Raw genomic sequence first — 14,878 nt, 5'->3', positions numbered from 1 at the left:
ATTCATAAAGAGTCATGTACCACAATGTTCATTGCAGCTCTATTTACAATAGCCAGAACATGGAAGCAACCAAGTGCCCATCAATAGATGAATGGATAAAGAAGATGTGGCACATATGTACAATGGAATATTATTCAGCCATAAAAAAACCGAAATTGAGTTATTTGTAGTGAGGTGGATGGACCTAGAGTTTGTCAAACAGAGTGAAGTAAGTCAGAAAGAGAAAAACAAATACCATATGCTAACACATATATATGGAATCTAAAAAAAAAATGTTCATGAAGAACCTAGGGGCAAGATGTGGATAAAGACACAGACGTACTAGAGAGTGGACTTGAGTATACAGGGAGGAGGAAGGGTAAGCTGTGACAAAGTGAGAGAGTGGCATGGACATATATACACTACCAAATGTAAAATAGATAGCTAGTGGGAAGCAGCCACATAGCACAGGGAGATCAGCTCGGTGCTTTGTGACCACATAGAGGGGTGGGATAGGGAACATGGGAGGGATGGAGACACAAGGGGGAAGAGATATGGGGACATATGTATATGTATAACTGATTCACTTTGTTATAAAGCAGACCCGAACACACCATTGTAAAGCAATTATACTACAATTAAGATTAAAGAAGAAAAAGCAGTCTGTAAGTTTTATCTATGAACTTAAATCAGTCAAGTAATTATTGAAAGTTCTGATTGTTCCCTCCTAGATGGTGTCAGTAGAGGCTAACACAGTAATAGGCTGCTTGTTACATTATACCCGAACCATTTAGGTAAAACAATTGAAGAAGTTTTAGAAAATAAAAAACAGTGGTGTTTACGCGACATAGTACTTCTATTTTAATGTGAAATTTGTGCTTTAAATTAAGGGTAGTTGAGTATTTGGAAGCCATGAAGCAGTGATAGTTGTGCCATTTAAAAATTATGGACATGGTTTAGAGAAGGAACTCTGGTTTGTCATGTAAGAACCATGATAGTTTATCAATATATTTATCTCTGGTAAAATTCTTTTTTGATTACTGCTTTCATGTCTGTACTGGTCTAAGAAAAAAATCTTAGAGAAATATCACTAAGATGATTAGAAAAATAAAGTTAGAAATAAATTAAGTTGTGAATACTGGATGGATATGATTGATCATTTGGTTTCTACAGGTGACCCCTAAATTATGGCATAACTGATCCTGGTTGACTGAAAATTGAATAAATGTTATACTGAAGATCTTTCATTTCGTAGATAAGCTGTTTCTCTATTGCTTCAAGGACCTTCATATTGTGTTTGAAATTAAGATAATTTTATTGCTGATTTAATGTGCACCAACACCTCTGACCCTGAGCCAGTTACTATGGCAAAAACTGGAAGAGAACAGGACATTTTTGAGGAATTGAAAGGAATATTATTATGGCTGGAGGGCAGAGAATGAGGGAATGAGTTGTAAGAGATAAATTTGGAGATGCAGGCAGTGGCTGGGTCCTACAGTGTTTCTAGGCCAAGTTAAGGATTTTGGCCCTTATCCTAAGAGCAATGGGGAGTCAGTTGTTTAAGGAATCTGAGAAGGGGAATAACACAGTCATATCTGTGGTTTAAAAAGGATTATGGTGGTTGCAGATAGGAAGACCAAGAGTAGAGATGAGAGGACCACTTAGGAGTCAAAGTGAGAAATGATAGTAGCTTGGTCTTGGTTAGGGCCAGTGGAGATGGGAAAAGAAAGCAGATTTGCGAAATGTTTTGGAAAATTGAGAACTTGGTGTTAGATTAGCTCTTGTGGGTGATGGAGAGGTAAAGTCAAGGATAACTCCCAAGTTGCCAGGTTGTTACGAAGTCATCAAAATGGAGAACCCTGAAGGGAATATTAGGTACTTTATTTCACACATGCTGAGGTTGATGCTTCCAAGAGGAGGGTCAGGCAGGTGGTCTAATACATATACCCTCACCAAAGATAAGAAGTCTGGTCTTTAGATAACATGTCCATAGCCACAGGTGTTTGAATATTTATTGAAACCATGGATGAAATGATTGCCTTAGTAGAGAACAGACAGTGACCAAAGAAGAGGTGTAGGACCCACATTTGAGGAATATCAATATTTACAGGTCTGGCAGAGGAGAACAACTTGGCAAAGGAGATGGAGAAGGTATTCAGAAAGGTTAGGAGAAAAATGACAGGAGCTGGGGTCACGAAAGCTAAGGAAAGAAGTGTTTTAGAAAGCTAAGAGTGGTCCACAGTATTGCTTTGCTATCGAGATATTTGAGAAACAAATGGTAGAAATCAATTATTTTGATTATTTACCACTCACATGGCAGTCAGGTGGCTACTGGTTTCTCGTGGTTACTGTTACTCTTAAATTTGGGGGTTTGTGTCTTGTGGAATTGCTACTGGGAATGCAGTCTTCCCTATTCTTTTGTTTTCTGCTTCAGAGCCATAATGGCAGCACATGCCAGGGGAATAACATGATAAGTCATAACTGTGGACAAGGGTATAATATAGTATGAACTATTGACAATTAAATAACTATAGATTTGTTGAATAGATATATCCAGGTAACCTCAGATGAACATAAAAATGATTTTAAATGGTTCTTCAGTCAGTTTGGGTCTATTTATTCCTCTTACTTTAAATTTATTATTCTTTTTCCTACATTTCTATGATGTTGATATCCTTTCTCTTGATTCTGAGTTTATTCCTTAAGCAGTTCAAGAAGGTAATCTTTTTTTTTTCCTTTTAATTCAGACTTTCCTTAATTACACTGTAATAGAAAGAACATCAGGCAGAGAGCTAACCAGTTTGGGTTTATATCCCACCTTTGTTCTCAATTAATTGTGTCCCTCTTAGAAAATCTCTTGGAGAATTTTTTATCAGACTGAGCTTGAGGTGCCAGCAGATGACGTCAGTGGAAATGCCAAGCAGTTGGTTAGGTAGAGATATCAACAAGAAAGCTTATGTGCAACCTGTTGAAGTTGTAAGCAAGTGACTAACCACAGTTGGACTGGGGCCTAAAGGTGGAGGTGAGAGGAAACACCTGCCTGAGCTATAGAATGGAGAGGAACTTAACAGCTGACAGGTACCTCTGAGCTCCACCAGTGGTAAGCCATTTGGTCCTAAGAACTCAGGCAGCACCTGTAACTCTCCATTTCCTTCATTTGTACCACATTCTAACTTAAGGTTCCTTTTGACAAGGTAGCTGATCTAACAAATCAATCCATGTTAAGGTGTTATTAGGCAGCTTCATTAGTAACATTAGCTGCCTTTTAACAGGGTATCCCAGACTTAAAAAGATTGTCCGAGCAAGTGACTTTAGCTGAAGGAATTTTGAGCTTCGCCATAGGGCAGTGGATGAGAGAGTTGGAGTTATCTGTCTACACAGTCAGTCTCACATGTATGTATGGCTTTTTAAGGTTTTGAATGACCTGGAAAACAATGTAGGGCGATTTTTGTTTTATGAGTTGATCTTTAATCTGTTGTATGAGTGTATGATTTTGTTTTGTTTTATTTAGCAACTTACCAACCACATTCGAGACACCCTACCTAACTTCAGGAACAAACTACAGGGACAGTTGCTGTCCATAGAACACGAAGTAGAAGCCTATAAAAACTTCAAGCCAGAAGACCCCACCAGGAAGACCAAAGCATTGCTGCAGTGAGTTACCTTTCCCTTCTCTTGTTCAGCATTTTAAACTAACTCTTCAGTTTTCTTTTTCCTTAGTCTATTTGTCATGCCGTTTTCTACGTTTTTTCATAAAAGTAAAGTATGAGTGAGGCTTTGTATATGTCATACAGTGAGCCTTGAATCTTTGTTTTCTAAAAGAATAATTGTTGATATTAATTCTATTCTAATAAATTTAACCAATGCCCAATCCTATGCCCAATTTTATATTGTGTTTTTATAATTGGATTCAGTAAATGAGCAAAACCAATAGTGATAACTCAGCAGGGTGTTTTTGCCCTTAGTGTTTAGAAGTGGGCTAAGTTCCTGTAGAAAAGCAACTGTTTCTATTGTTGTCACTTGTAGTTATTATCTTTTTATTTCAGTCATTTCATATCATCTATCTGTGTGTATTTTTCAATGCAATGAGAACCAAGGCTTTAATTTTTTTTTAAAGTACACACAGTAAGGACACATTTAAATTCTTTTCCTTTTTGGTAATGATTTTAATGTAGCCCTTTAGAAACACAAATGTGAAAACTGCCAAGTATCTTTTTACTCCTTCATGATCTTCCCATCTTATCCTTGGGTTATTAGATTTATCTCTGAGGGTTCTTGGGTTAGGATAGCAGAGTTGTTGGAGAATTGCCAGCCTCTTATGTCTTTTATCCTCATTCCTTCTTTCAGCCCCTTTCAGCCTCATCTATTCTTTTATCCCTGTGCCGCAAATTGCCTCTCTCTCCATCAGAATACCCCCCCCCACTGACCAGCTTACATTCCAGGACATCTGAAGTCCATCTCTAAAGATGATGCTTGCCACTTCTTATGGCCCCTTTCTCCCTCTGCAGTCCTGTAATCAAAATACCCTTAATCTGGCATTTAAAATGCACAACATAATTCCTTTTATTTGTGAGGAAATTTCTAAATGTTCAAATTAAGTAACATATTAAATGCATTATCTTATATTCCTCCATTTAAAAAACAATAGGATCATAAGGAGGAAAGAATTTTTTTCTTGGATTCATCTCTTTCCTAGTTTATCTTTTCTTTTTATTCTTGGCTTTGGTTAAGCTACTATAAAAACTCTCTAAGTTACAGAGAAAGGAAAGCTATTTCTGTTTAGGCCCTAGGTCATCATCCTAACACCCAACTGAAACTATTCTCTTTGCAAAGACTGGGTCTTGCCTCTGTAATTCTGTTGGACTCAGTTTACAGTTTTCCACAGCTGGATTCTTCCCTTGTTAGGGAGCTGATTCAGCTCCTTCTTTCCTTCCTTCCTGCCTTCCTCCCTCACCCCCTTTCTTCGTTACTTCCTTCTTGCCTTGCTGTCATCTCTGTGTATCCTATTTGATGACTGGCTCTGTGCTAACTACTGGGAATTCAATAATGAATAAGATTTAACCCTCAAAAAGCAGCCACAGTAGAGCAGTGGAAACAGACATATAAACAACTGTGTTAAAACCTGATAAATGCTACATTTCTGGTAAGAATTAAATGTTAAGGGAACCCAGGTAAAGAGCACTTACATGCAAGGAAGGGTGTGAATTCACAGAGAAAAAGATACTTGAATGAGACCCTGAAGTATGGGAGGAGTTTGTCAGGTGGAATAAGGTCAAGAGAATAGTGTGAACTTCGGTACGGCTTGTTCTAGTGGGCCAGGTGGCTGGGCTGTAGGATACGGGGAATGGAGGGGAATTTTCAAATGTTTCCCAATGTTTCATACCTTTCCAGGTGTTTAAAGTTAGATTAATGTTAGCATATGCATGAACATAGCTACATCTAATTATATTCTAAGTTTTCTGGCCTAAATATTTGCAGTTACTTTTAATTCGTCCATGATTTTGATGAAAGAGAATAAAAGGTTCAAGTTTTAGGTGGTTTGAATTTTTTTCCTAATCTAACAGATTTTGAATTTGAAAGTGTTCCAGTTTGTCAAAATTAGAGTTTCTAAACCTACTAATCACAAATATAAGTAGTCATTTTTTCTCTATAATATATTTCTTTGTTTGTTACCAACTGCCTTGAGGTAATTCATTCCTTCATTGAACTTATTGAGTACCTCTTGTATGCCAGGCAGGGGGAAATAAATAAAATGCATGGTCCTTGCTGTTTGGAGAGAGACTGATAGATGCACGATGGTGATGTGCTCTGCTAAGTGCTATGCTGAAAATATTCTGAGAAAGCCAAGGAGGGGCCCTTCATCTGGGTGGCAATGAGTGGTGATGGGGAATAGGGCTGTGGATCATGGAAAGTTTCCTGTAAAAACTAATGCTTGAACTGAGTCTTGAAGGACAGTTAAAATAGCCGGACAAAGAAGCACAAGGCAGAGCAGAAAGGAAAACAAGTGTAAAAGCACAGAGATTTGGTACATGTGGGGAACTGCAAATAGCTTCTTTATGGTTGGCTTGGAAGGTGAGTGGGGATGAGAAGTAAGAGATCGGGCATCCAGGGCCAGACCACGGAAAATCTTAGGTGATGGGGTAAGGAGTTTTAATTTTATTAAATTCTGAGGAGTCATTGGAAAACAAGGCTTGACCTAGTTGTAGAGGGGCATGGGTGGGGAGTCAGAAATTTATATTGTTCTGGCAGAATGAGGTCTGTGATGCTGGGCCCAGGGAAGAGAGTAGCTCATGAAGTATGAGGGGGCTCAGCTGCAGCAGTTGGAACACTGAGTGATTGTAATATCACAGGAGTTGTGGCTCATTTGACTATTATATATAAGGTTTTATTGCTTAACTTTAATTCTTAATTTAAGTATTTAAAAATACCATTTTATGGTTGCAATTAAATGGGTGAATGCATTTTATGGCACAGATATTTAAAATATATATTTTATTTTTTTAATTATTATTTTTTCTACTTGTGGGTATGTATTCAAAAGAATTGAAAGCAAAGACTTGAAGAGGTATTTGTACATTCATAGGAGCATTATTCACAGTAGCCAAAGATGGAAACAACACAAATGTTCACTGATGTATGAATGGATAAACAAAACATGAGGGGTTTTTTTGTATATACATTCAATGGAATATGCTTCAGCCCTAAAAATGAAGGAAATTCTGACACATGCTACAACATGATGAACCTTAAAGATATGCTGAGTGAAATAAGCCAGACACAAAAGGACAAATATTGTATGATTCCATTCATATGAGGTACCTAGAAGAGTCAAATTCATAGAGACAAAGTAGAATGGTGGTTGCCAGGGGTAGGGGGAGAGGAGAATGGGGAATTATATTTTAATAATCTCACTTTAAGAAGGTGGAAAAGTTCTGGAGATGGATGATGGTGATAGTTTCACAACAATGTGAATGTACTTAATGCCACTAAACTATACACCTAAAAATAATTAAAATGGTAAATGTTATGTATATTTTACAAAAACAAACAAACAAACCAAAAATCCCTCTAAGGCAGAAACCTGATCTTCTCAATCCTCTCCTTAGGATCTTTTAATGATTTCTGTTTACAGTTACCATGGGCTGCAAGGCCCTGCATTACCTGGCTGATGTTTACTTTGCCAACCTCATTTTGGGAAGGAAGAAAGGGAGGGATAAAGGGAGGAATCAGAGATGAGATTCAATCCAGGTCTCCTGACTCTCAATGATATAGTCTGTCTACTGTAATTACCTGCCTCCTATATTTGTACGTTAAACTTTATCAGCTAATTAACACCTTAGATCAAATAATTTAGCAAATTGTTTTCCAATGTGATACCTTTTTGAGAATCCAGTCCTTACCTACATAATATGATAACTTTTTCATGAAGAAAGATATCCTGAGCAGGTAGCACTGGAAAATAAAAGCAGAGTGAGGAACTGCAGTCAGTTCTGATTTGTTCTTACTGGGGAAGCAGGGAAAGCTTTACAGAAGAAGGGCTATTAGAACTCAGCAAAGCTTTAAGAAGAAGTAGAATTTCCATGGGTAAAGGATGGTAAAAAGGACACTGAAGGCAGAGGACAGCCAGAGCAAAGACAAGGAAAAATGCATGAGTGGAGAATGCTTGGATACAGTCAGATAGATGGAAGGGTGGAGCAGATGAAGTGTAGACTGGAGGGGTGGGAGATGAAGCTGCGGGGGCAGTTCAGGACCTAAAAGGGAGAGGGGAACTCAAAGCCACGATAAGGAAATTGGACTTTAAGGGAAAAGGAGAGTGAGTCACTGCAGAGTAGAATCAGAGCCAAGGAACCTCAGGAGTTTTGCGTGGAGAGAAAGGGAAAGGGCAACGTCATGGGCCAAGTACCTGCATCTGAGCATGTGGGGACTTAGGATGAGGAAGGCAGAAAGATGGGGAAGAAAGAGGAAGGTCTCTTCCGGACCTATGCTCAGACAGGGAAATTAAGAGGAGGGGACCAGAGACAGACTCGCTAGACAACTGTGGTACTGTTTGATGAACTCTAAAGAGTGTAGTTTTCACAGGAAACTATATTAAATACCTTCTGATAAGCCATAATAGAAAAGAATATGAAAAAGAATGTGTATATATGTATAACTGAATCACTTTGCTATGCAGCAGAAATTAACACAACATTGTAAATCAATTATACTTCAATAGAATAATTTTTAAAAGTAGGGGCTTCCCTAGTGGCGCAGTGGTTGAGAATCCGCCTGCCGATGCAGGGGACACGGGTTCGTGCCCCGGTCCGGGAAGATCCCACATGCCGCGGAGCGGCTGGGCCCGTGAGCCATGGCCGCTGAGCCTGAGCGTCCGGAGCCTGTGCTCCGTAACGGGAGAGGTCACAACAGTGAGAGGCCCGCGTACCACTAAATAAACAAACAAACAAATAAATAAAAATATAAAAAGAGTGTAGTTCGAACCTGCAATCAGGAGACCTTAATGAAAAAAGTAACAGAGGTGGGTGGATCCTAGAGGGTTTTTTGTTGTTGTTTTTAGAAATTTCATGTAATGTCTGAAACATTTATATTAACATATTTCCATACAAATAACCCAAAGAAAGTTTAGTATTAGTTGTTTTGTTTGTTTGTTTTTTATACAGCAGGTTCTTATTAATCATCAATTTTATACACATCAGTGTGTACATGTCAATCCCAATCGCCCAATTCAGCACACCACCATCCCCACCCCACGCGGTATTCCCCCCTTGGTGTCCATACATTTGTTCTCTACATCTGTGTCTCAACTTCAGCCCTGCAAACCAGTTCATCTGTACCATTTTTCTAGGTTCCACATATATGCGTTAATATACGATATTTGTTTTTCTCTTTCTGACTTACTTCACTCTGTATGACAGTGTCTAGATCGATCCATCGACATCTCAACAAATGACTCAATTTCTTTCCTTTTTATGGCTGAGTAATACTACACTGTATATATGTACCACAAATTCTTTATCCATTTGTCTGTCGATGGGCATTTAGGTTGCTTCCATGACCTGGCTATTGTAAATAGTGCTGCAATGAACATTGGGGTGCATGTGTTTTTTTGAATTATGGTTTTCTCTGGGTATATGCCTAGTAGTGGGATTGATGGATCATATGGTAATTCTACTTTTAGTTTTTTAAGGAACCTCCATACTGTTCTCCATAGCGGCTGTATCCATTAACATTCCCACCAACAGTGCAAGAGCGTTCCCTTTTCTCCACACCCTCTCCAGCATTTGTTGTTTGTAGATTTTCTGATGATTCCCATTCTAACTGGTGTGAGGTGATACCTCATTGTAGTTTTGATTTGCATTTCTCTAATAATTAGTGATGTAGAGCAGCTTTTCATGTGCTTCTTGGCCATCTGTATGTCTTCTTTGGAGAATCGTCTATTTAGATCTTCTGTCCATTTTTGGATTGGGATGTTTGTTTCTTTATTGAGCTGCATGAGCTGTGTATATATTTTGGAGATTAATCCTTTGTCCGTGGATTCGTTTGTGAATATTTTCTCCCAATCTGAACATTGTCTTTTCATCTTGTTTATGGTTTGTCTTTTCATCTTGTTTATGGTTTGCTTTGCTTCCAAGCAAAAGCTTGGAAGTTTCATTAGGTCCCATTTGTTTATTTTTGTTTTTATTTCCATTACTCTAGGAGGTGGATCAAAAAAGATCTTGCTGTGATTTATGTCAAAGAGTGTTCTTCCTATGTTTTCCTCTAAGAGTTTTATAGTGTCTGGTCTTACATTTAGGTCTTGAATCCATTTTGAGTTTATTATTGTGTATGGTGCTAGGGAGTGTTCTAATTTCATTCTTTTACATGTAGCTGTCCAGTTTTCCCAGCACCACTTATTGAAGAGACTATCTTTTCTCCATTGTATATCTTTGCCTCCTTTGTCATAAATTAGGTGACCATAGGTGCATGGGTTTATCTCTGGGCTTTCTATCCTGTTCTGTTGATCTATATTTCTGTTTTTGTGCCAGTACCATATTGTCTTGATTACTGTAGCCTTGCAGTATAGTCTGAAGACAGGGAGCCTGATTCCTCCAGCTCCCTTTTTTCCTCCTCAAGACTGCTTTGGCTATTTGGGGTCTTTTGTGTCTCCATACATATATTGAGATGATTTGTTCTAGTTCCATAAAAAATGCCATTGATAATTTGATAGGGATTGTATTGAATCTGTAGATTGCTTTGGGTAGTAGAGTCATTTTCACAATGTTGATTCTTCCAATCCAAGAACATGGTATATCTCTCCATCTGTTGGTATCATCTTTAACTTCTTTCATCGGTGTCTTATAGTTTTCTGCATACAAGTCTTTTGTCTCCTTAGGTAGGTTTATTCCTAGATATTTTATTCTTTTTGTTGCAATGGCAAATGGGAGTGTTTTCTTAATTTCACTCTCAGATTTTTCATCATTAGTGTATAAGAATGCCAGAGATTTCTGTGCATTAATTTTGTATCCTGCAACTTTACCAAATTCATTGATTAGCTCTAGTAGTTTTCTGGTAGCATCCTTAGGATTCTCTATGTATAGTACCATGTCATCTGCAAACAGTGAAAACTTTACTTCTTCTTTTCCTATTTGGATTCCTTTTATTTCTTTTTCTTCTCTGATTGCTGTGGCTAGAACTTCCAAAACTATGTTGAATAAGAGTGGTGAGAGTGGGCAACCTTGTCTCGTTCCAGATCTTAGTGGAAATGGTTTCAGTTTTTCACCATTGAGAACAATGCTGGCTGTGGGTTTGTCATATATGGCCTTTATTATGTTGAGGAAAGTTCCCTGTATGCCTACTTTCTGGAGAGTTTTTATCATAAATGGGTGTTGCATTTTGTCAAAAGCTTTCTCTGCATCTATTGAGATGATCATATGGTTTTTCTCCTTCAGTTTGTTGATATGGTGTATCACGTTGATTGATTTGCATATATTGAAGAATCCTTGCATTCCTGGAATAAACCCCACTTGATCATGGTGTATGATCCTTTTAATGTGATGTTGGATTCTGTTTGCTAGTATTTTGTTGAGGATTTTTGCATCTATGTTCATCAGTGATATTGGCCTGTAGTTTTCTTTCTTTGTGACGTCTTTGTCTGGTTTTGGTATCAGGGTGATGGTGGCCTCATAGAATGAGTTTGGGAGTGTTCCTCCCTCTGCTACCTTTTGGAAGAGTTTGAGAAGGATAGGTGTTAGCTCTTCTCTAAATGTTTGCTAGAATTCTTCTGTGAAGCCATCTGGTCCTGGGCTTTTGTTGATTGGGAGATTTTTAATCACAGTTTCAATTTCAGTGCTTGTGATTGGTCTGTTCATATTTTCTATTTCTTCTTGGTTCAGTCTTGGCACGTTGTGCATTTCTAAGAATTTGTCCATTTCTTCCAGGTTGTCCATTTTATTGGCATACAGTTGCTTGTAGTAATCTCTAATAATCTTTTGTATTTCTGTAGTGTCAGTTGTTACATCTCCTTTTTCATTTCTAATTCTATTGATTTGAGTCTTCTCCCTTGTATTCTTGATGAGTCTGGCTAATGGTTTATCAATTTTATTTAACTTCTCAAAGAACCAGCTTTTAGTTTTATTGATCTTTGCTATTGTTTCCTTCATTTCTTTTTCATTTATTTCTGATCTGATCTTTATGATTTCTTTCCTTCTGCTAAATTTGGGGGTTTTTGGTTCTTCTTTCTCTTATTGCTTTAGGTGCAAAGTTAGATTGTTTATTCGAGATGTTTCCTATTTCTTAAGGTATGATTGTATTGCTATAAACTTGCCTCTTAGAACTGCTTTTGCTGTATCCCATAGGTTTTGGGTCGTCGTGTCTCCATTGTCATTTGTTTCTAAGTATTTTTTGATTTCCTCTTTGATTTCTTCAGTGATCACTTCGTTATTAAGTAGTGTATTGTTTAGCCTCCATGTGTTTGTAATTTTTACAGATCTTTTCCTGTAATTGATATCTAGTCTCATAGCATTGTGGTTGGAAAAGATACTTGATACAATTTCAATTTTCTTAAATTTGCCAAGGGTAGATTTGTGACCCAATATAGGATCTATCCTGGAGAATGTTCCATGAGCACTTGAGAAAAATGTGTATTCTGTTGTTTTTGGATGGAATGTCCTGTAAATATCAATTAAGTCCATCTTGTGTAATGTATCATTTAAAACTTGTGTTTCCATATTTATTTTCATTTTGGATGATCTGTCCATTGGTGAAAGTGGGGTGGTAAAGTCCCCTACTCTGATTGTGTTACTGTCGATTTCCCCTTTTATGGCTGTTAGTATTTGCCTTATGTATTGAGGTGCTCCTATGTTGGGTGCATAAATATTTACAATTGTTATATCTTCTTCATGGATCAATCCCTTGATCATTATGTAGTGTCCTTCTTTGTCTCTTGTAATGGTTTTTATTTTAAAGTCTATTTTGTCTGATATGAGAATTGCTGCTCCAGCTTTATTCTGATTTCCATTTGCATGGAATATCTTTTTCCATCCCCTCACTTTCAGTCTGTATGTGTCCCTAGGTCTGAAGTGGGTCTCTTGTAGACAGCATATATATGGGTCTTGTTTTTGTATCCATTCAGCTAGTCTGTGTCTTTTGGTGGGAGCATTTAATCCATTTACATTTAAGGTAATTATCGATATGTATGTTCCTATTACCATTTACTTAACTGTTTTGGGTTGTTCTTGTAGGTCTTTTCCTTCTCTTGTGTTTCTTGCCTAGAGAAGTTCCTTTAGAATTTGTTGTAAAGCTGGTTTGGTGGTGCTGAACTCTCTCAGCTTTTGCTTGTCTGTCAAGGTTTTAATTTCTCCATCAAATCTGAATGAGATGCTTGCTGGGTAGAGTAATCTTGGTTGTAGGTTTTTTTCCTTCATCACTTTAAATATGTCCTGCCACTCCCTTCTGGCTTGTGGGGTTTCTGCTGAATGATCAGATGTTAACCTTATGGGGATTCCCTTCTGTGTTATTTGTTGTTTTTCCCTTGCCCCTTTTAATATGTTTTCTTTGTATTTAATTTTTGACAGTTTGATTATTATGTGTCTTGGCTTGTTTATTCTTGGGTTTATCCTGTATGGGACTCTCTGTGCTTCCTGGACTTGATTGACTATTTCCTTTCCTATATTAGGGAAGTTTTCAACTATAATCTCTTCAAATATTTTCTCAGTCCTTTTCTTTTTCTCTTCTTCTTCTGGGACCCCTATAATTCGAATGTTGGTGCGTTTAATGTTGTCCCAGAGGTCTCTGAGACTATCCTCAGTTCTTTTCATTCTTTTTTCTTTATTCTGTTCTGCAGTAGTTATTTCCACTATTTTATCTTCCAGGTCACTTATCCGTCCTTCTGCCTCAGTTATTCTTCTCTTGATCCCATCTAGAGTATTTTTCATTTCATTTATTGTGTTGCTCATCGTTGCTTGCTTCCTCTTTATTTCTTCTAGGTCCTTGTTAACTGTTTCTTGCAATTTGTCTATTCTGTTTCCAAGATTTTGAATCATCTTTACTATCATTATTCTGAATTGTTTTTCAGGTAGACTGCCTATTTCCCCTTCATTTGTTAGGACTGGTGTGTTTTTATCTTGCGCCTTCATCTGCTGTGTGTTTTTTTGTCTTCTCATTTTGCTTATCTTACTGTGTTTGGGGTCTCCTTTTTGCAGGCTGCAGGTTCGTAGTTCCCTTTGTTTTAGGTGGCTGTCCCCAGTGGCCAAGGTTGGTTCAGTGGGTTGAGCAGGTTTCCTGGTTGGGGGGACTAGTGCCTCTGTTCTGGTGGATGAGGCTGGCTCTTGTCTTTCTGGTGGGCAGGTCCACGTCTGGTGGTGTGTTTGGGGATGTTGGTAGCCTTATGATCATTTTAGGCAGCCTCTCTGCTAATGGATGGGGCTGTAGACCTGTCTTGCTCTTTGTTGGGCATAGGGTGTCCAGCACTGTTCGTTGCTGGTCCTTGAGTGAAGCTGGGTCTTGGTGTTGAGATGGAGATCTCTAGGAGATTTTCGCCGTTTGATTTTGCGTGGACCTGGGAGGTCTCTTGTGGACCAGTGTCCTGAGGTTGGTTCTTCCACCTTAGAGACACAGCCGTGATGCCTGGTTGGGGGGCCAAGAGCCTTTAATCCACACGGCTCAAAATAAAAGGGAGAAAAAATAGAAAGGAAAGAAAGGAAGGAAGGAAGGAAGGAAGGAAGGAGGGAGAGAGGGAGGGAAGGAAGAAAGGAAGAAAGGAAGGAAGAAATGAAGGAAGGAAGAAAGCAAGAAAGGAAGGAAGGAAGGAAGGAGGAGAGGAAGAAAGGGAGGAAGGAAGGGAGGAAGAAAGGGAGGGAGGAAGGAAGGAAGGGAGGGAGGAAGGCAGGGAGGACGGAAGCAAGGAAGAAAGGAAGGAAGGAGGGAAGAAAGGAAGAAAGAAAGGGAGAAGACAAAATAAAGTAGGATAAAATATAGTTATTAAAATAAAAAATAATTATTAAGAAGAAAAATTTCTATTAAAAAAAACAAAAAACAAAAGAAAAATGCGTCAGTCTAACCCTAGGACAAATGGTGCAAGCAAAGCTATACAGACAAAATCTCACACAGCAGCACACACATACACACTCACAAAAAGAAAAAAGGGGAAAATAATAGTATATCTTGCTCCCAAAGTCCACCTCCTCAACTTGGGCTATTTCACTGTCTATTCAGGTTTTCCACAGATGCAGGGCACTTCAAGTTGATTGTGGAGCTTTAATCTGCTGCTTCTGAGGCTGCTGGGAGAGACCTCCCCCTCTCCTCTTTGTTCGCACAGCTCCCGGGGTTCAGCTTTGGACTTGGCCCTGCCTCTGCGTGTAGGTCATCCGAGGGCGTCTGCCCTTCGCTCAGACAGGACGGGGTTAAAGGAGCAGCTGATTCGGGG

The 14,878-nt window shown here is 38.5% G+C and overlaps 1 protein-coding gene across 5 annotated transcripts in view; it reads left to right on the top strand.

The window, feature by feature from the left end:
• DNM3 (dynamin 3) overlaps window positions 1–14,878 on the top strand; it is a 579,215-nt gene that overhangs the window by 203,198 nt on the left and 361,139 nt on the right. For all 5 annotated transcript variants that reach the window (XM_067031599.1, XM_067031590.1, XM_067031586.1 and 2 more), the window contains exon 7: window positions 3,491–3,633. In XM_067031599.1, coding sequence (XP_066887700.1) covers window positions 3,491–3,633 — 143 coding nt within the window. The remainder of the gene's footprint in view (window positions 1–3,490; window positions 3,634–14,878) is intronic.

Source organism: Kogia breviceps, chromosome 1, assembly GCF_026419965.1.
Source record: "Kogia breviceps isolate mKogBre1 chromosome 1, mKogBre1 haplotype 1, whole genome shotgun sequence".
Lineage (NCBI taxonomy): Eukaryota > Metazoa > Chordata > Mammalia > Artiodactyla > Physeteridae > Kogia > Kogia breviceps.
This window is presented reverse-complemented; position numbering and strand designations above follow the sequence as displayed.